The sequence below is a fragment of the Sparus aurata genome, chromosome 2 (assembly GCF_900880675.1).
Source record: "Sparus aurata chromosome 2, fSpaAur1.1, whole genome shotgun sequence".
In the NCBI taxonomy this organism is placed as follows: domain Eukaryota; kingdom Metazoa; phylum Chordata; class Actinopteri; order Spariformes; family Sparidae; genus Sparus; species Sparus aurata.
Window position 1 is genome coordinate 23581870 of NC_044188.1, and position 23472 is coordinate 23605341.

General features: G+C 41.1%; 1 protein-coding gene across 14 annotated transcripts in view; it reads right to left on the minus strand.

Moving 5' to 3' along the window:
* The window catches only part of gramd1bb (GRAM domain containing 1Bb), a 138275-nt gene that overhangs the window by 82429 nt on the left and 32374 nt on the right, over window positions 1-23472 (minus strand). The window contains exon 1 of one of the 14 annotated variants that reach the window (XM_030438948.1): window positions 10159-10360. The exons of 12 other annotated variants lie outside the window; for them this stretch is intronic. In XM_030438948.1, coding sequence (XP_030294808.1) covers window positions 10159-10256 — 98 coding nt within the window. In that variant the 5' untranslated portion in view covers window positions 10257-10360. Of the gene's footprint in view, window positions 1-10158; window positions 10361-23472 lie in introns of those variants that run through there. One more of the 14 variants, XM_030438874.1, reaches the window with a different exon arrangement.

The following is a 23472-nucleotide window of genomic DNA, read 5'->3' on the forward strand; positions in this document are numbered from 1 at the left end:
TGTCGAAGCTGGCATTTATTTAGAAGATCAGAAATGTGGAGAGGGAAAGTAGTGTCATGGATTTGAAATCTGAATGAATGTGCTCTCTAATGTAAATACAAGCTTTGTTGCCGCTCTCACTCACAGAGGATCACCACCATGCATTAATCTAGCCTGGAGGAAGTGAAGGCATGAAAAGCCTTTTCTTAAATGGGACAAAGTGAGAAAAGGCCTGATCTTATCCAGGATCATCAAGGAGACTTAATAGAAGACGGCTCTGACAACAGCAACCGGGAAGAAAATGTAAGGCCAAGACAAAAAGCACTCCACAGGGGGCTTTACGAAGGAGCAGCCAAGCAGCTTAAGTGATTATAAAACTCATATCTTCGCATCCTGAAACTTGGACTTTAAAAATAGATTTCAAGAACTGCTGCGATATAATAAGACCAAGCTAACTTTCAGCACTATCTGTGTTCAGGAGGGATAAATTGTGAGCTAGGGTTTGCCGCAGTGATGTCATTTTCCCACCAATTAAAAAGCTTGTGAAAACACTGGTACAGAGTCTTCATATGAGAAAAGGCAAGAACATTTCATGCGGCTTCAGCTTCACATTAAAAGGATCTCACTGGAGAAACATGAGTTGAATTTTACTATTGAAGTGAGCTAGTGACAGGAAATACATTGTTCTGTGAGTATAGAGCCATCATTATTCATCAAAGCTGCATCTACAGAGCAAAATAATGGTCAATTCGGGCATTTGTTGACAGTGGATTCATTTTAAATACGTCTGGGAGTGGTTTTATTCGGTCTGTGGATGTAATGGTACAAGAAGGAGATCTAAGATGCAGAGCTGCAGGCAACAAGCTGCACACAACTTCTCAGTGAGGTAACAAACTCTTCATTAACGTTATCAGGTTTTCCTGTTTGCATTGGGTTTAAATCCAACATATCGCCAAATACGCGCTTTTGCCTTTCACTTTCATAGCAAATCCTCCGCCATCTTCTCAGTCAACTGTCCTTACTCTGTTTCAAATTAAATGTGACTCCTGCTACTGTGCTGGGACTCTACTTCTCCGCACCGAGTCCACTGTCCAACTATGTATTGATTTCTTAAAAAAGCTAAACAACTGTGGGGGCTGTTAGCAAGTAATGTCATCTGAGCCACTCATATTTGTCTCAAATAAAATTCAACATTTAACCATCAACAGACAGATCCTGTTAGTGTCAATGTCGAGATGAGCCATTGATGGAATACAACTAACAATCAGATAGCGATGTGGGCGGGACAGTGAGTGAGACTATCTAGTGATGAGCAGAGACATCAGGGCCAGAGAAGTGCATTCTTTACTCAGTTTATTTCATTGGACACAAAAACAGCAATACCAAATGCTGAATATCTGCCTCTGATAATCTGCCAGGATGATAATGCGCCTATCCCTTCAAACTATCCTTAGTGTACCAATTACATTTAATGTACAGTATTGTTAACAAATACTGTGCGTTTCAGCGGGAAAATTAATGCAGATCAAGATTAATAATCCAGCGTTTAGTCATGCAAGTGAAGGTTTTGAAATGAACAAAACTGAGGGTGTCTATTTAAAGAGCAAGACCGTTAAAACCACACTGACCCACTGTATCCCTCTGTTCATCAGTGTGGCCTGATCAGTTGAATCAAAGGCTGCATTGGGGTCAACAAGCCACAACACAGAACACTGACTGTAGCCATCAGAATATCAGCAGGGACACGGAGCACTATGCACATGACTGAGGCCGCTTGGCTACTTCTAGAACTTGCATGCAGATATTTTTTAATAACTTTAACCCACAGGAAACTTGGAGATTTGCCTATATTTATCCAGGACACAGTGAAAATCATGTGCTGAAATACTCTGAAATAGAGTTAGACTAGCAATACAAGGCAGATTATCCTTTTCCCACCAATTACTATTGATAAAACTGTAAATTCAAACGTTGCCATCAGTGTAATAGTGTTAGCCTGTCAAATCCCTTTGTATTTTCTCAGCACGGATTCATTCACAAATATTTGACTTAAAGTTATTGGATTGTTTATAGGTCACTGCTAAAAGTGTGCATCAGTGTGCAAATTCCTGTTCTCTGTGAATGAAATGCTTCCTATTACTTAAAATCCTTGCATGTCATTGCAGGATAAAAACATCATTTAGTGTTTTTAGATGACAGAAATTAGAGAGCTTGTAACATAAAACTTTGAGAATAGACGTTGGACCTGAGCTGCTTATTATTCATTGACTGATATTCCGCAATAATTACATGACCTAAATGATCTAACGTTTTGTACACTGCATTCTGTTACTGAACAAAGAAGGCTCATAAAGATTTGAACAACGATTAGACACGGAGTTGTAACAAGCCAACAATTAACTACACACACAAAATGAAAGAGTTATCAGACCCCAACATTTCTATTTAAATCATGTACTTTCTAACAAAACAATCTATTTTCTCTTTCTCCGTCCTTGGCATTAAACATGATTCAATTAGAATAGATACATCTAGATAATATTGAACTATTTAATTATTCCACTTGCATTATTGAATAATCATGATCTCATTGTTTAATATTTATTATGGTAGGTGTTCTCAACTGCATTACTGAAGATATCAACATCATTTATGCATGTTCCATCACAGCATTGTTTATGTTTGTATAAACAAGTGCAAGGTAGATCTCAGCAAATGCATGCGCCCACACACACACACACACACACACACACACTCTCACAGACAGAGACCTAGAGGCTGAGTGTGGAAGTGGGGGAACATCATGCATTAATCATGGCGAGACACCATTTCTAGTTACAGTTTCACACGTTCTAGCAGCCTCGGGTCGTAATCTGGCATCGCTGGGCTCAACTCAGGTGAACAGCTGATGTCATGGTTGAGCAAGTGGACATGGATGAGAAGGTAGTTAAAGACTGTGGTTTCAAGGCCCATGCCCATGCCCATGCTATGCCATGATTTCATGTGTTGATACTTTTACAGAAAGAGTGTTAGAAAATAGAAACAGCATGAATCTGTGAAACACTGCTCTCTAGCTGGAGAGCATGTTGATACACCTGTGCAGTGTGAGTACACTGTCACAAATATAAAAAAATAAAGTGCACAGCGGGACGAACCCTAATGGTCTAGCCATCTTGTGTCTCAGCGCCTCGTGCACTTTGCCATGCATACGTTAGTGGAGTCAACAGATGGACCTACCACAGAGAGGCTTTGCTGTTACAGCTGAGACAGAGAGCACAGTTTTCCATCACCGTGATGGCTAAACAGCACAGAACAACCATGGGATTGCTTGCCTTTCACGCGTCATTACTGACCATCAGAGTTCAGCTCTATTGTTCCCTGCTTCTCTATTCTTAGCACTGTGTCCCTATCAGCACAATGTCAAAGACCGTGGGCAGATTAAATAGGCATGCTAATGTTGATTAAACTAACACTCATGAAAATACACGCTGCATAAAGTGCTCTGATTAATTCTTTACAGGGACACAAGACATTGAGTATCTTAGGACGGGGAAATATCTGACATGATGGATAAAGTATGAAATGAACTAGAACAATGAACAGGCTGCTGGAACAATCCTTACTAATCCTGTAGAAACCTGTATAGATAATAAAGGTCTGAATGCAGTAAAAATGTATCCGATATAGGGGTTCCATGAAACTGGAGCGCAATGATTACAATGTGATTGATCACAGCTGTTATAGTGGATGCAATTAGAGTACATATGTTGTAACATATTCTATCTACTCCCTGGTAAGAAAAAATATTTTGAAACCACATGCAGAGATTTGAAGAAGGTAATGGACAGAGAGCTGCTGGAAGGCTGCATCAAAGACTTAGCGTTGGTTTCTCTGTAGCAGTTAGGACATCTACGACCAATGCAACTCCGAGCAAAAGACAGGAAGTGCCAAGGGGTATGGAAGTATGTCCTCTCTGTGCACTCAAGAGTAAAACTCTTTAAACCAACCCTAGCAGTTTTTAAATCTGTGTTTAACAGTCACATTAAAGCTGCGACAAGACACTTTTATTCTTTCAGAGTTCTGGCGGACCCTGTGGACAAAAGCGGTATGGACACCACTACCCTGTGTCTAAAGATCTTGACCTGGCTAGTGCTGAATTCGTTTTGGAAACTAGTGAAAGAAAAGAAAACACAAATATTTTTATTACAATTCTTCTTTTTTAAAACAGAGATGTTTGCATGTATAGTGAGGATGGTTAAAGAAAAAAAACTACTGTTTTAGTACTTTTTCCCCAGCACTTCAGCATTAAGGGCTACAATGTTTACCATTGCTGGCACCGTCAGCTGCTCAAGGATGCTGCTTTCATTGGTTGTTGAGGTCCAGCTCGGAAACTTCTGATGTAATCATCCAGATTTTAAATCATAAATATCAAACACGCTTGATATCATCGAGGCGGCCCCAGTTTGAGAGGCTTTACACTGGATCTTTAAATCCTCTATTACCAGTTAATCTTTGTCGAACAGCCTGTTTTGAAAGGGGCTCTGCACTAGTTCTGTCAATTACACATTATTATGTGTTTTATGGTGATTATGATACTTGGAGAAAATAAACAACACATGCAAAAAAGAACTGTAAGAGTGAAATTTAATGTGAGACCCCTTCATCTATTAAAAGCTGTACTGTTTTAAAAAAGAATGAACAAAAGACAGAAGAGAGGAATTAGGTTAAAATAGTTTTTTCACGTAAAATATTTATACTCTGCGTCTGACTGAATAGCATCTCTCATCGGGCATGATGCTATTGATGTGCCGCAATGTGTCGTCCATCAAAAACAATGTGCTCCCCAAACAAAAAATTAATCCCTGAGCAATAACTCATTCATGAAGGAGTGCATCACGCAACGAAACGGGGTTGCAGTGTGTAGAGCCAGTAGGGTGACGGGAGAATATTACATGCACCGTGAGGCTATGATTAGATTTTACACCCTGCTCACGTAACGGGCTTCACCCCATCTTACCTCTTCCCTTTCCTGTGCTAATCTACTGTATATCTTACTGGAGCTCCGGTCACATTGAGATCTGATTGCACACCAACTCGCTGTAAAGAGTGAAAGAACACATTGTGCCGCAAATGACTGCATTCAAAACAGACTACTCTCTTTCTTAATGGAGCCCAAATATGCTGCTGCACTTTTCACCAGGCTTTAACTGTGAAATGTCTTCAATGCAAGCATAAATACAGTCATATTAGTCATTTACTACTTACATTTAAACAACTTTAACACAACAAAGCTACAGGGCACACTTAAAGGGTTTTCATTTGGTTTCATATACAAACAAAAACGACATAGCTACTTAAACAGCAAGACATATTATGAAATGCCAAAAGTGCATCCTCATTAATCAGAGCTGCTGGGCAATCCTATGTCGTGTAGTTCTCAGCATGAAAAGGGGCTGCCTCCTCCTTCTCTTTGGTCGACATCCATAGAGACTTGCTGAACTGATCAAAAACCCAAGCTTTCATCTCTTATTTAGACACCCTGCCTTCTAAAAATAGCCTTGATACACTATGGAAACAGGCACAGCTCTTTATAACACTGAATGTGGTATTGCATACAGTTTGCGAGGCTGTGGCAGAGACCCACATTAACTCAACTGGAGTCACAGCTATGATGAAAGGGAACGAGACAAATCAGCTGACTGGTTATTGGTTGGTTCCACAATTGATACATTTTAATTTAGTGCCTGCATTAGGAAGGATGCATTTAAGAAAATAGTAAATAGCACAATAGTAGTCATTTGTCAAGCAAATGTTGTTTTCTCTGTCAGTTATGACGAAGAGACAGCTAGCTGGACCCATAAAATGGGCTATTATTAAACTAAAGGACTTAACTAAAGAGGTGTGGGAGTTTGGGCGATACAATAAAATATTTTCTGCAGCCACACTTTAATGTGTGTGTGTGCAACAGTAACATTGCAGGAAGTGCATCGCAAATTTACTCGGCTCTTTAACATTGTAGGTGTGTTTTTTGTGTTTGCGCCACATCAATGCTGAGCAGTATGATTGCAGCACTTGGTAAATATTGACTATATTGTCATTCAGTCTCCTGTGTCATCATGTGAATAGCCATTCAATAGCTATTCAAGTTATCTGCTCATAAACCCTGTTTTTCTTTTAAATCCCCGAAAACCGAAATATTGCTTTGTCAGTTTTTTACAATAATGTGCAGCCCTAGTAGGATTGTAATATTTTAGGCTAGTCCTAAATACTAACAGGGAAATAGCATGGGCAACAGGAGGTAAATGCAGAGTCTGCTCAGTATCAGCACAAAAGAGCTATAATAAATGCAGTTATACAAAAAAAAAGAAGTTAATCACTGATATAAAGAGGAATCAAACAGGTTTCAGTTTCAAAGTGCTGGATTCTGCATGCAAGGCACCAAACACAGAGCCAGTTTACTGTTCTCTACAGCGCTTTAACCTACATGACAGCAAGATTTGTCTGAATTAGTTCCGATTGGCTCTATTAGGTTTCAGTTTTACAACAGTAATTAGGAGCAATTAAGTGATGGTAGAAATGAAGTGGTGACAAGTCATTATATTTGGCTCTGTCATGCTATGCTGCCTCTTACATTCGGTGCCACTAGTATGATTGATGCGTTTATGTGGTTGTCGTTCTCCATCTGGCTGCACCAACTCTGTACAGATCCCGTGTGAGTGGCTTCAAACTTGTAATGACGTTTGGAGGTTCTGAAAACATCAAATCTAAAATAACTGGCAGGTTCCTCTTTTTGGTTTTGAAGATACTCTTAATTAGATCTTTTCATCCTTTTCTGAATTTAAAGCGAAATGCCAGCCAATCTTGTCACTGGAACGGAAAATGACACAAATATCAGCAGGTGGTGCCACTTATGGAGCTCCTGCAGACATTATATTCTTCTCCCATCTGAGGATGTGAAACTGTGCCAGTCCATGCCCACAACTCGTCTTCATAGCTCAAACTTCACAGAACTCACTAATTACCACACAATCCAGGAGTGCACTGCTCACTGACACAATTTTGTCATTATTTTTTCCGTTTGTTTGTAAGTGAATTAATGAATCTGCTTCTCATGGTCAGGTTTTCCAACTGATGGCTGTATATAGTATAAACAGTCAACTGTAAAATACATTTTCATTAGAAACAATGCAAATAATAACAATGAAAGTAGCTGCAGTTATCGTGTTTTAAATGTACTCTGAGAGAAGTTTATAATAAGGGTTATCAAAGTAAAAGACAGGACAACAATCAATACAAACATCAGCAAGTGCAAATAAAGTGATTTTGATGTTTGTAGAAAAAAAAACAACCAAACCAAAGACAAACACCCCAGATCACCCTCAGAATCTCATCCTTGAACGTACCTAGAAAAGCACTTTATTTGCAGCACAACTGAGGTAGAGACAACTGCGAGCAACAGCTCCGTCTGTTCACCAACTGTCATTTCCTGTGGGGTTAAGAGGCATTTTCCCAGGCCTGACAGCCACAAACAGCTGAGAGAAGAAGAGGAGCTGTCGGAAACTGAGACTGTGAGATGCATTCAAAGTGGTCTTATTCAGAGGGAGAGAGAGCTGGCTACAGCGACAGCCACAAACAAAGTACTGACCGCTCTCGCTGGGAGCATGTTGTCTCCCTGCCAGCCAGCTACAGGCCTTCCCTCAGGAACAAATCTCCACAACAGAGAAACATTCATGCGTTCTTTGATCTACTTCATGGTAGAGATGTATGAGGTGGCCGCTCCACTGCGTTGGTCAGAAAATATCTCTTTCCCAAAACACGATGGTTAAACAGTTTATATTCTGCAAGTGCTACGAGTAAAGGATTATGTGTGCTATAAATAGGTCAGTTGTTAAAATGTTTCCATTTTTTGCTAAGCTACGATAAACAAATCCCCGGGCTACGAGCCGAACGAAAGCACACAACCTCTTTATCAAATGAATGTCACATGTTCATACTGTATGACAGCAAAATTGAAAAGATGATGATTTCTGGCTATCGTGTCTCACAAAGTAAATCAAAAGGCACCTGCAAGGACAAAAACATACATACACAGACGCTGAACAAGATCATGCTGTGACACATGGGGATAAACTAAAAATTCAGCTTGAGCTCTCCTGTCGAGTTTTTTCTCCACACATGCTGCGCTGCATGTGTACAACAGCATAGACACATCTTCTCAAACAGCACGACAGCAAGGACATTATAAAAACCACCCACTCACCACATAGTCTTCATTAAAAACATCTGTGACTTCAGAAATCAATATGATTTCACAATGGTTGCAATAGCTACGGAACCAGAGTGGATTTGGGGTTATTTCCCTCAAGCCTATATTTTTAATTACTTAGCTACAGATGCACACATGGTGACTTGCCTCCTTTTTGGTCTGCATCACCTTCAAAGAACTAGAACCTGCTGGTGTGCTTTGACCTAACATTCACACCAGCACACCTGTACAGGTAACAGCAAACAAAGTGGTGGTGTACACAGGAGATATGGCCAAAGTCAGGAACAAACGAGACAGTCTAGGACAAACTGTAAAACAAATGCTTACTGGAAGGCTTCCACAAAGCCTTATATTGGCACTCACAGAACTTACACCAACAATGTTTTGTGACAACTTTCTAAAGAACACAGTACAGCCAAGTGATCATTAACGAGTAGGATCACTGTTGGTGGCTGCATGCATCAAGTCATGACCTACATCCACACGGGGAGAGCTTGCATCGCTGATTTGATCTTTTTAACATCATCAATACTGTGGTTTTTGAAAGTGAAAGTTCTAAAGTGAAATATGAGAAAACAAGATAAGCGAGTAGCCACTGTTGGGGAGGCTGCTTTGAAAGCATACCCGTGCAAACTTAATTACTTTGCAAGAGAAGAGGTTTGAACGCCAGCGTTGCTGCATGAGGGAGAAGTCAGGCTTGGTTAACTAGAGCTATGAAAAAGTATTTAAAACTACTAGACAACTAAAAATGGATCCAATTGACATAAGAAACAAATACAAAACAAAAACATCCCATGCCTGCAAAACATGCCACTCAATTGACTTTACTGAAAAAAGTGCCCACGTGTTCACTGGTCACACATCAACCAGAACAATAAAATACTCATACGTAAGAAATGTCAGCTCTGAAAAGCAATGATGAAATACAAAACAAAAACAAAATAACTCCATTCCTTTTTACGGCCCTTAAATGTTTGTAGTTTTCAGTACCACACCACCATCAACCACATAAAATAATGGCAAAAATGTGATTTCTCCACTTGAATTGATATCCAAATATAAATGTAGCTGAACTACCAACAAGCTTCTGCAACATGTAATTTGAGTACGAGTTTAAGTACATGTACAAAGAAGCTTGCTAGTCCCCCAACACTGCAAGTAGCTGTAGTTTTAAATGTAGTGCACTTGTCTTATAAGAATTAATGAATACAATGCAAACATAATAAAACAACATAAAAAGAAACTGAAAATAGCTGTTTCCAACAGCCCGGTGAAGCCATCACCTTCTGTCTGGCTACACAGGATGGAGACATGCCAACTATCAGAAGGTGGTCTTGTCATGAAGGTCCCACCAGGTGAATGGACTGACATGCAGACAGGACGAGCTGGGAATCGAACCCGCGACTGAAGCAACAACAGCTTCTTTGATTGACATAGGCCAAGTTAAAAGTATCCCCTGCTCCATAAGCGACTACGACATCAGGCAGATTTCTTATTAGATTAATGTTTTTTACGAAGATGTGTTTTGTTGCCAGAGTGGATAAAGTTTGGTGATGCGCACACAGCGGCACCTGTCTCACACAGGAACTGGACTGAGACAGCCTCTTCTCACCACGACGCAGGAAATGAAAAAGCCTACATTCAGGATTATCATAATGTCTTCACCGTTAACCCGCAGACACACTGTTAAAACTACGAGATCCATCGATGACGACGTGTAAACTGTGAATCTACGTGCACGTCGCGCAGAGTTTCCATCCATCTCATGACTTTCGTTACCGACCAAAAGTTTCGCCTTTCCGGGTTTTAGTTCACATTTCAGATTGGCATGTGAACACAAAGCGACTTGTATCAGTTCCAGCAAAGCAGTAAACCTGTAAAAACAGCTGAAAGTCTGACAAGTTGTTGTTTACCTTCGACTCGACCTCGACAACTTCCACAAACTTCTTCCCCCCTCCGCTACACTCGCGGCGCTCCGAGCCCAGAGCAGAGCCTCACAGTCGGTCCTCATCCATGCTGACAGGTTCGGTAAGTCCGCTGAAGTCGGCCGCTCTGTTCGGCGGACTCAAATCAGTGCATCCCGGAGGCGGAGACCGTCAAGCCCGTTACTTCACGGATGAGAGCCGGGGAGAGCAGACCACTGAGCGGTGACCTATCAGTGTCTGACCGAGCACCGAGAATGACCTCCCTCCTTTTAACCTCTTAGTGGCCCGACTGCTGCGAGAAATACACCTGCTGTCTCTTATTATACGCTCATTGTCATTCATGAAATGTTTAAACATGGAGCTGGTGATCATCCACGCCCACAGATAACACACAGGTCAGGTTGGATGAAAACGTCACTACAGCTGTTTTTTTTGGAGCGCCGAATCAGAAGATTCAATATGGCTTTATGGCAATAATGATTCAACAAGACAGTTTAATCTCACAGTCGAAACAAAGTAATCTATATTAATCACAAACATAAAATGCAAAATGTTTGCCTCAGCTTTAGTAGGACACGTCTTAATCATCACTGTTGCAGCCAACTGGTAGACGTCATAATTAAATGGTGTCATCTTGTGCTGGTAGTCAAAGGGTTTTTAATTGATTATGATATAAATACTGCATGTGGAAGGTCCAACTTTGGTGAGTCAGTACTGTTGCAAAACCTCCACAATGAAGACAAAGAGACACTCCAAGCAGCTCTGCCAAAAGGTGATGTTGTACAAATATAAAATAGGAAAAGAAGCCTAAAGTGCTTAAAATCACTCGTCACATTCCTGCACGCGCACGTTTGTACACTGATGGCAGAAGCTGCCGTGTGATCTGCTCACCAGGATTCAGGGAGTTTCCTGAACAAAGGGCACATCAGCATTTCTGCTCAGTCAGTCACACACACAGTCATGATAATAATAATAATAATAATTCATTTAATTTATATAGCGCTTTTCAAGGACCCAAAGCCGCTTACAGAGATAGGTACACAAATAGCAAACAAAGATAACAAAACACAAAGCACGACAGGGAACAAAAGCAATGGCGGGGCGTGGAGTAAATAACACTGGTACAGACAAATGGACAGAACAGGTACAACAGTAGTCAAGAGGTGGCAGGGATGGATTGAAGAGCGGTGGGGGGGCTGATGAGTGAGGAGAGTGGAAGGAGAGTGAAGAGGGGTGGGTCAGGGGAAAGGGCAGGAATGAAGGTGGTTATGGGTAAGGGAGATTGTAGGCTTGTGAGAAGTGGTAGGTTTTTAGGCGGGATTTAAATGTGGTAAGTGAGGGAGAGTCACGCCCTGGTTTCGGAGAGAGTTCCAAAGTCGGGGTGCAGTTCTGTCATGGAGCAGCTATTGGTAGCAAATTGGGATTCATAACCTCCCATGGACATGGACCGTCTCCCTCACTCCCCTTACAGTACAGTGGATGGAAAACAAACTAAAAGATTCATACAGTAAAGCAGAACATATTGAACTTTACAAGAGACTTTAGAGGTGTGTAGCTGAGATTAGAATATAGGGTGAGTTTGGTGATGGACATGACGCTGCCCATGACTACTGGGTATTGAAGTAATAATGTAGTTCTGACTACAGAGCAGTCATAGGTCAGAACATGCTGGGTTAGACAGCTGGTGTGATCTCCTCACAAGATGGTCTCTTACAAAACAGTAGTATAGTGGCATGTACTGTAGTACAGTCTGCTTTGTAGTGTAGTATGTGATACTGTCGTAGCTACAGAGAGAGAGACAGAGAAACACGCCAGCAGGGTGCACACTCACTCAGATTTCTACTTGAAAGTCACCAGTCTGCGCTGTGTTTTTAAAAAAAATATAGACCAGGTCTGCTTTCATCTTTTCTTTTCTGCCGCCACTGTGATGTAAAGTATAATCCACCTTCTCATGCAGGTGGACTTCAAGAGATGGTGATGGTCTCGTAGGATTTCTTGGACCTGTTGTGTGGATGTTTTCTCACACTGTGCATTTCCAAGATGTCCCTTTCAGGTCCTGGGTGAGTATTTCAAAAAAACAATAGATGGGTCCAAAATTCAATCAATCTTCTTCAGCACAATCAAGACGACTTTCATCAGCGACTGACAAAAGATGGCACAAAAAGTGAAGATTACAGTCTGCAGTGACTTGTTATGTCACAGATTATGAAGTCTGAAGTTTTCCGCCTTTGTGAGAACAAAGGGTTAAAGGTTACAGACAAACAATGTGGGCTGTCAGTCTGACTGCCAGTGTGTGATTAAACTGTGTGTGTTTGTGTATTTCAGACCCTCCCTCTCAGAGTGTGACTTTTTCTGGTGCCTTGTGCACAGAGCATGCAAAAACGCCGTTGTCTGGCAGAAACAACTCAGTTCTTGGACTGCTTGAACAATGTCTCTATTGATGAGAGAGTGACAGAAATAAAAGAGAGAGAGTGGAAAGAAGCAGACAGTCCAACAGAGGAGACGGAGACAGATCTGCAGTTATTATCTGATTACAATCAACATCATTCACTGTCACAGAAAAAGACTTCTTACGAGAGAAAAAAAGGCTGACTGAAGCGTCCGCGGCTCAAATCTGTCGGCTCACTTTTGAGGTACATTTTGATCTCGCAGGTGCTTTTGCGGAACAGAGGCAAACCACAAATGGCCTGGGATTTCCATTTCAGTTCTATTTTATCATGCAGATTAATTCAATATATTATGCAGTCCATCCACTTTAGATCATTTTAACTCCCATATCTCATCAAAAAAAATGGCTTCTGACTGACTCCCATTAGTCTGTTCTTCTCGGGCTACAAAATGTGTTAACAGCATTCTTTTTGATGCATGAATCATGTTATGTTCCTCTACGTCGCTGTCTATCTGTGTAACTTCAAAGACCTGCCCATGCATCAAAGAACCACGTTTCCTCAGACTCCAAAACACAAGGGCAAAACTTGCTATATAGCCATATATAAAGAAGAGGACATTTTAAAAACAACATACGCAACATTCTGTCGGATGAAGCTAACTGTATTTTATGTTTAGAGATGGACAAGCAAAAAGCACAGACATACAAATACTAAATATATTTCGCTCCACTGGGACAGTTAATGGATGTTCACACTTGCATGAAGAATATCTAACTATTGGTCCTGACCCTTGAGGGCGATGAGATTAAGATGCATTTCATCTTCGCAGCACAGGAATCAAGTTGGTTAATTATCTAAGGCAAATGTAGATTTTGTGATTTTTATCCTTTGGAGTATTCCTGACAAAAAATAACATGAAGGTTTGGTCAAAGAAACATTACATTTACCAGTTTGCACTGATTTGTTTTTACATTTTACCGTCCATCCATAAATTAACAATAATTAACCTGAAGCCAGCCACCTCTATGATGGACTACAGCTCAAAATGTGACGATGATTTGATCCCAATTTTTTGAAGAACTGGTATTGACTGATGAGAGGGTGATCAAAGCTTTGGTGTATGGAAGTCAAGAGCAGCCACAGATGCAATTATTTTTTTAATACTGTTATCTTGAGATCGACAGTTAATTATTGTGTTATCTAGAGATAACAAAGCTCGTTTTCTTGTGGTACCGAGATAAATTAACCTGTTTTCCTGAGAAAATGAGCTTTGTTATCTCGAGATAACGGCTTTAAAACAATTTAAAGTAAACAAACAGTTTTCCTTATTAGAGACACAATGGTTTGTTTTTTCATTTGGATTCTGCTAATCACACTTTTTTCCGTGCCAGAGTCGTGTGCTTGTGACAGAGGCCCACTGTTTTTCTAAGTTGGCTAGGCATTGCTACTGTTTGATGAGACTCTGGTTATAATGTGAGAGGCTTCTGTTTCAGCGAATCAGTGCTCGGAGGGATGGGAAATCACTGTAGGTGCTGTTGTTGTAATGTGCAGTCACTGAGAGTAATTCATGGCACACACTCTGCAACTACTCCACCATTCATAGACGCCACATTACTGCAAACTGGGCAGCTTGTGAACTCATAAAAGCCCATATGAGTTATCCATTAGCCCACATGCACAGGGCGGCTGCAGCGTCTTCGTTTATAGATAGGGCGGGTAAAATAAGAGCAGTTAGGGTATACAATGGATGTGTCCCAAATCACTCCCTGTTCACTATACAGTGCACTTTATTCACCCTCCTCCATTTTCTTGGGAGCCGGAAATCTGGAAGTGAGTTCTGTCCTCTGTATGGTGCCCTCTATTCTTATACTGGAGTAAGAAAATGACTGACTTTTTCTTTTGTCTAAACCAACTAAATAAACAAACTCTCTGGTTTTCATGACCCATCACCCTGCCACCTTCCTAGCTTCAAACAGTGTTCTGGGATCTTATTTTCCTCTGAGGAACAGCTCGTTTATTCAGTTATGGAAAAAATAAATAGTTCTGACTTTTATCATGATTGCCTCATTAATACTGTGAATATTATCTTCTCCAAAACTACTGAGTACCCCTTTAATATGACAGAATACTGTAGAAAAGGAAAAGAAGCCCAGACGCCAGAATCAAATGTTGGCATTTCAAGTTTCTGAAACCTGCAGATACTTTGAGGATTTATGGGGACACTTGAAGATCACAAAAAGCTTTGTCCGACTCTGTCAGATCATACTGGTAGTCATCAGGTTTTGTAAAGAGTCCATGCCAGCTCAAGTGCATGAAGGGGGACATTGAAAATGCTAAGATATCCTGAAATTCATGGACATTTCACTCAAATTGTTAAGCTGATGTCATCATTTGTAAAGTATGTTGAACCTATTGGAGGTGGAGGCAGTTTGGAAACAACTACAAACTTTCAGTAAATTGCTTGGCACTTTCTCTATAATGAATCAAACAGACTTTGCAGACTACATATTTGATACAGGTGGTTCGCAGCAAGTATTTTTAACCTCGGCCCCTTTGAGAAAGGGCCAATCATCTGAACCTGTGGCTCACTTCTGTTTGAAAAAAAAGTTTGAAGGCTGAAGTGCTCTCAGGTTCACCACACACATTTCTCAGTTTCTATTCCTGTCAGGTTTTACACTATTACTGACCCATCACCTGAAACGCTGTGCACTTTTGAGACACAAGCTCGCAACAACAGCACTGGCAACAAGGGCGAGCAATAAGGTAAACAAGCCACTGGATTGCCTACATGGCTATACTGCACGCCCCACTGCACTGTACGACTGAATGCTCTTATGAGTCTGTGTGTGTTGGAGATAAAGAGTAAAAAGGAGGAAAATGGGAAAAAAAAAACCAGAGGGAGAAACTGGGAGACAAACAGAGGCGGATGTAGGAGGAAATGCAGGCTTTGCACCAATCCTGGTAAAGTAATTGCAGTGTGCTCCAACATCACATTCATCTTCAGCCGCCTATCAGGCTGCTCCAGAAGAATGGAGAGAGAGGAAACTGTGGTTGTTATTTTCTACTCCCCCTCCTCCCCGCACTGATTCATGAAAAGACTCTTTCACATACAGTGTGTGTACAAGATATGAGGTAAGAAATATACAGAGCAGGCGTGGGGTTGAGATAATTTTCCTTGGTTCCCCCAGTAACAATAGCGAGATGGATGGTCGTTCACTGCTGCGGTATATTTAACAGTTTCTATTTCGCATTATTAAAGGTTGTTCACTGGTATGTTGCATGAATTGTTATTGATTCTTCTTTGTTCGCAGAGGAGCTTGGATTAATAGAACTGCAATAGAGACATTAATCTTGTTTTAGTTGGTTTTACTTTCATCACAGCATGGTGGAAGAATAATGTTGTTTTGAAATAATCAACAATCATGTATTACACAGATTGAAAAAGGAAGCGCATTTTTGGATTAGGGCAGTGGACAGCATCTTTCAGGCATCTTTCAACCATCCATCCTGACCAGCCAAAGCACCACAGGGAGGAGAGGAAGAGAGCCGGGATAAGAGCCATGCTAATATAGCTTGGATTTAAGGCTGCTCCTGGCCAATGTCTGTTCGAAGGAAAATCGAATAGACAAAATGAATATCTGGCTGGCCAAGCGACAGGAAATCAGAGATTATGGTGCTCACATATTAACAGAGACCTGTCTCCACCTCAGCAAGTGGTCAAGCTGTTGGACTTGACACGCTGACCGTGTTCTGAGCTGACAAACCGCAACACACACGATGAGGAGAGGTGGACTATGTGTTTACATCACTGATGCTCAGTGCTCAGATGACACTGGGTTCTGGGAGGCTGCTGAGCCAGGTTCTGTTGCCCCACCTGTCCAGCTTCAGTTCTTGTGGCCATTCTGGTGCAACTTCTTATTAGCATTAGCCCCAAGCTCCCATTCTGGTCAGAGCCAGCTTAGGACTACTCGCTGGATGGCTAACTGAGCTAACAGCAGCTACATTTAGCAGTTAGTTAGTGTTAATATTGTGTCCATACTGTAGGTAAGTATGTCTTGACCTTAGTGCCAAAAACTACACTGTTACATACTTATCATCTACTGGTACAAGTCAAAGTCACATCACTCGTTTCTATTTGGCATAACCTCATCCGTCTACAAAATTCCATGGAAATGCGTTTTTGTTTTTGTGGAGTGCCAGCTAAAAGACAGACAGTATTTATATGAGCTGTAAGGGCAGGGAAGTGGAGAGAAGTGAAACATGGAGCTGTTAAAACCTGGTGTTGAAATGCCTACTGAGAAGAGACTGCAGGGGCCCTGAAAATAAATTATTTAGTTAAGTTTATATAAAGTATAAATATTCAGAGATTTTCTGGCCAGTTGTTTAAATTCTGTGCAGATGAATAATTTGGTTGTTAAGAATGCATAACAGCTACATCGGCCTCTCAGGTTTTCATGGTAATTGACCACATGAGGAGCTCTGTGGCTTGCTGTTGAAGGACTCGCTCACAGCAGCTTCTAAATTTGCAAATCTCAAAATAAATGTTGACATCTCGGCGGATACAACAGGGAGAGGAAGACGTAGAGTTTATTTTAGCCTCACTCAATAAAAACAGTACTGTTTAAATCAGTCGGGCCGTGTTGTGTGTGTTTGTGTTACGTAACAAGGTATGAGGTAATGACGTCGTTATAAAAAATATATTTTTGCTTAACAAGTTAATTTACTGGGCTACTCCACAGCCGACTGTAGGACATCATTCTGACAACACGTGTACCAGAAGAACGCCACTGATTCATTTCACAAAACAACATCTGAAGTCACCTAGCCACTTGTCTGAATGGGGCCAGACATGAATTATTAATGTGGCTCCAAGCAAAACGGAAAGTTCCACAGGAGCACTGTGAATGTGAAGACTTGTCGTCACGCTGTATTTGTCATAATTAAGGTGGATTTATCTGCAGCATGGGGGAGGCAGGAGGCAATAAAATGATTAATCCGATGAAAATGTGATAAGCGTGAGGGAGAGTGTTTTGCACTTTGACAAAGCTATAAAGAAACTTATAGGAATGCAAATTAAAAAATGTTAAGATATTGATTGCTTTTACATTGATGCAACAAGTAAAGCCTGTTTTCACCAAAATACAGATGTTGTTACTAAATCAACACAAGAATCACCTGGCAGATGGTGGTCAATTCAATATAAAAACCTTATATTTCAAATTGTACAGAGTATGCACAGAGAGCATGCACAAAGAAACATATGCAAATAATTTCAAAAGCCAAACCGCAAACAAGGATAAGCAAGGACAAACTCTAATTTCTCTGTTCTGGTGACACAAGCAATGAGAATATAGCTGCAAATAAGCTTGGCATTGCCTGAAAGACTGATCATCATCTCCCTCCTTACTTTCATTCCCCAACACAGTGCAATGCAGATCATAAATCCTCAAGTTTACGGCAAAATGACGTCTGGGCGTTATGGCCTGCCACTGTTATAGATGAACCTGCTGCAAATCCCTGTGTAACAAAGTGAATTATTCCATGTTTGTTGCTTTTATATTATACATCAGCACAGCACTGCATTTAGGGCTTTAAATCTGCTGTATGTATCTTGGTTTGTCCGGTCATAGCAGTAGAGCAAAGCACCTCAGGGAGCTGCACATTGTTGGATGAAGCTGAAAGCCAAAAACTCAGTTGTTGACTTTTTGAGGATTGTCTCTTTTGAAAAGCTTTTGGCAACGATCCTCCAGTCCTTTCCAGTGATCGAATATGTTAAATGATTCTTTTTGTAACAGGATGACAGTGTGCAACTGAGTCTGCAGACAGACACAATCTGTTGTTTCCACGACAAGCAGAAAAATATTCTTTTACCAAGCTGTGATGAAGTCACAGGAGTGAGAATCACACTCCCAGAGACATGTGAAACTGCTCAGTATGTCCCTGTGGCTCTGCCTGTGTGTATTTTACACTTGATGCAGATGTACTTACTTAGTTACTTAAACATATCTTGTATCAGGGATGTGTTGTCATACATGTGGATGCTGGTCAGACAGCCGGCTTAACGTGATTATAGTGAAACAAGAAGAGGTGTTGAAGATATTGATTCGGTATTCGTTTCACACTATTTTTAACACCTCTAAAGCCAAAGGTGCAGGCTGAAACAGTAAAGTGATAATCTACACCTTCAATAGCAGTTCTATCATAGATTTAAATCATTAGACATTCTCACTCTCGGGAATCTGTCAACCTTACTATCATAGACTGAAAATAATCGGAGAAAGAGCACTGACTAAACGTAAACCCGATAGTGTCTGAGATTGGGAACTATAAAGAGTCACTGGGTAATTAAAGTCAGCTGGCTGACAGAAACCTGGGCTATTTCTGTTATCAGAGATTTTTTTTTTTTTTTATTGTTGAAGACTAGAGGCTGAGTCAGTGTCTTTACGTTATGGTGCCAATGGATGCTGCTTAAGCAAAGATAATGAGACTTGAATGTCTAAATCGACCCCTTCAGAGGGGTAGATTTCACCGAATGTAAATGTGTACGTTTTTTTTTCTTTCTTTTTTTTCAGATCTTTAAAGGTGCAATATATGAGAATTGGCAATCTGTCAAATGCATACCCCAAACAAAAAGGGGGTAGCATATCACCAGAGTAACCAATAAGTGCTGCCAACTGTAGCTGCTAACTAGCTAACTAATTGGCGCAGGTATCCGTGCAGCTAGCAATGTGGACTGGGACTTTAGAGCACCAGGGGCGGGTAATGCTGGCAGGGTAATCACATATATTATCTCTTACTACTGCTCTCGCCTTGAATATTAAAGTAAGAAAATGATCTACATCCTTACCTACCCTTCTCCCTCAAGTGTGGACCTTTAACTGTATTGCTACAGAGAAGATTTAAAATTGCCTAATTATGTGCAGTGTTATTACAGTCAGGTTCAGTGTTAACCATGTTATGGTTATTTGTTTCAAATGAGATCTCCTGCAGTAACATATAATATGACAGCACAGTGATGAAGGAAGTCAATGAGTTATCATGTCTTTAGTACAGAATGTAATAATTATAACAAAAGCCAAGTAGATACAAATAAAATACTAATATATCATGTTGTTCCCTTTAAGTCTTCACAATACATTTTAGTTAGAAGCTGAGAACTTTGTAGCTATAACTGAATGAGTGTGACGTTACCAATATCACTTTCAGGAAGTTGAATCATCTACTTTTGCATGTTTTTCGATGCTTTCTGAGGAAAACGCAAGACTGCAAGAGTTAACTTGCTATTTTTAAACAGGGGTTTGACATTTATCATGAGGTTCTTTATGAGCCACCTGAAACCTTGATGTGTCAGTGTGAAAAAAAAAAAAAGCAGTGACATGTCATTAAGCAGCTCCCGTCAGGAGTGAATAACCACCTGGAAACAGCTACAAGTAGGTAATTAGTGCTGAAATAACAGGCACCTCTCCAGCTGTAGCTGAAGAAAACGTCGAAGAAATTCATCTCTGGAGAGCACAGCATCAACTGCTCGCTAGAAACTAATGGAGAAATGTTTTACTTTTGACAGTAATGGATGTCTTCAATTCTATTGAGTTTTCCCTGAATCAATATGCAGTCCTGTTGCTGTAGAATGCAACTCTAATATATTCAATTAAACAACCAACCTCTCTGACTACAATTACCACATATAAGGTACAATGAGATATTGATTTTCCAGACAAAAACACACAAGAAGTCAATACTTTGCAGACTTTACATTACATATCCGTAATAGCACTTAATGGAGTGCCTTAGGATCCAGAATTAAAAACATGTGAGTATGAGTCAACAGGTCTCAACAGACTCAAGGAAATGGTGTAATTCCCTCTCAAGCAACACTTGAGCAGATCTCACCTCTTATCTTATTCAAAAAGCCTTGGGTGAATCATCCACAAGCCAGAGCTCATTCATAATTGTCACAATTACCGTCTGACTGTCCATTGGGACAAACTGTAATCTTTTAAATACATAATTGCTATAATGTTGGAAATGAGTCCCGCAAGTCTGAATGCGGATGCAATTTCGCAGAGTATGCAAAGAGAGCTTAAGAGTGATGATCTTACAAAGCGAGGAGAGTTTTGAGATGCTGTCAACTGGACAAGAAATATCTTTTTGCTTTAAACAATTTGGAGCAATGCTTTTTACTCCCATATTTCTGGATTTGCTCTGATTTGTGTCATCGATCTGTGAATTGGCCAGATTTCAGGTTACTGTATTGTTTTGATGAGGACATGTGACGGTCACCTTGTGGGGTGGGGGTGGGGGGAGTCAGAATCTCTAGTCTGTGACGACCAATGACAGCTTGACAGATTGAGCAGAGCTGGAGTCAGTACAACGTCCAGATGACAAATTAATAGACAAGACAAAGACACTTTTCAGTTCCACTTAGCATCAGCAACATTTAGTATGTTTTTTGTCCACATGCCTCTGCCATCATGTGTCAGTGTTTGCTCTACTGTACTTTTTATTCAGCTAGATCAGTGGTTCTCAACCAGTGGGGCCCGCCCACACTCTGGGGGGGGCGCAGACACTCTCCTGGGGGGGGAAAGCGACTACCAACAAATCTAGCGACTTTTACTGGTGTTATTGGAGACTTTTGTGGTGTTTGGAGACTTTGACTTGAAAGCACGTATCACTCTGCAGTTACTGTGCTCAACGAGCAGCGGGTGCTCCCACGTCCAAAAGCACTCACAGGCGGTCAGTCTCTCAGTAGCTTCGCGCAGCAGTCCAGCCTGCAGTCGGAGCAGAGAGGAGACACACACCACTCCGCGTCCAGGCTGCAAATGAATCGCGGATGTGCATGGCCGCCGCCGTTCCCGCCCTGGCGTACAGAGCGGGGTGTAAATGTACCGTATATTACCAAATGACAGCCGGGTTTCAATTAACCGCAGGGTCCCCTTTAAACGCCGGGTGCAGGTGTATATTTTGATAAATAACCGTCGGTTCCAAATAAATAAATAAATAAAAAAAAATTTAAATCAAGGAAGAAGACGTGACCACTGACACTGCACGTTTTCTCTTTTTCGCCTTTTTCACGTATTGTGCTGCTTTCTGTCAGTCAATATCACACTGATGATCGCCATGGCTCCGGTGCAGCAAAAAAATTAAAAGTACGACTTGAAATTAAAACTTTCTGTCATAAAATATGCAGAGGAAAACTCGGGAGAAGCAGCTGCTAGACATTTCTCTGTTGACCCCAAGAGAGTGAGAGATTGGCCAGAAAATCAAATTGAGCATCAGCATCTGTCCGAGGAGGACAGCAACAGGGCCAGGCCGCCTGGTGGAGGGAGGAAGATGGCTAGCGAGGAGCTTGACATAAACATGCGGGGATGAGTTATCAGCAAACGGACACGCCACGAGAGAGTGTCCCGCAAAATGATCAGGACGATGGTGAAGCAAATGTACGCCACCGTGAGTGACAGCAGAGATGAGGAGTTTGCAGCGAGTGCTGGTTGGCTGAATCGTTTCCTCCGTCTCAACAACTTCACTTGCAGAAGGATGCCAGAGCATTCACCGACAAGCTGGCGAAGTTTGTGACATTTTCATCCCGGATTTTTGTGAGGAAGGAATTAAAAGCCTGTCCCAAATAAACGCCTGGTCTATTAAGTGATTGAAACAAATAAACGCCCTGGCTATTATTTGGTATTTTACGGTATGATAACTCTCCCGGCCCTGGGGAGGGGCGAGAGGAGGAGGGGGGGCCCCAACGGCAATGAACCAGCTTTGGGGGGGCCCAGCTTGCAAAAGGTTGAGAACCCCTGAGCTAGATCAAAGAAACAGGTATTGACTGCGACTGTAGAGAACACCATGCCGTCTGGACAGCAGCGAATACATGTTCATTAACCTGTAAAAACTGTCAAAATGGCACCTCAAACAATAGACCCAATGAACAACGTTCTTAATTATTGTCAGTACTGCAGAATTTTTAGATTTCCAGTGATCAGGCACGGACAACAGTGAGAAAACCATAGAAAAACACAATATTATCTATTTTATATATATATATATATATATATATATATATATATATATATATATATATATATATATATATATTATTTATGAATAGAATAGAATAGAATTTAAATTTAAATTTTATTTTTAAGGGACAATGTGCGCACACACACACACACACACACACACACACACACACACCTTGTCAGCCCCAGTAGGGAAATGAAAAGTGAGACTAAAAGTTACGAGGACTGTTTAGTGACTTGTGCAGTTATGTAATGGAAGCTATTCTTGTGGACCTTATAGAGCCAGTGGCATGGTAAAAGACAAACTTGCGCAAACAGGTGGGAGCCAGGCCTTTTAAAATTTTGTAAACTATACACAGATTTGAAAATACTCTGACATTTTCAAAAGGTGAGTAGATGTTTGTGTAGTATCCCACAGTGGTGATACCTTAAAGGGATATTCCTGTGTAGTCGATTACCGAGTGCAGTGGAGTCCCGCAGTAATGATCATCATTGAGCTGCGGGACTCTACTGCACTCGGTAATCGACTCACAGGGCTTCCCCACAACAAGGAAGGCTTCTCGGGTGGTGAGTTTTGTTTATCTTTTCCGACAAATAAGGCAACGATATCAAATGTTTGATGCCTCGAAATATCTGCTGGGACCCTGTTTCTAATGTTGCTGAAGTTTGGTGCTGTTCTGAGCATTATTTGTGGCTTTATGATGGCGGTTTTATATTTGGACCCATTTACTGCAATGTATTGTTGTTGTGCGGTAATTTCTGAGGATGCTAAAACTACGTAAGCTAGCGGCCCGCAAACTTTATCTCTCGAGGGGGGTCCTACTCGGTGTCACGGTGTGTTAGAACATGGATTAAATGGAACATGGACCCTCTGTGGAAAGAGATGATCTAATCTG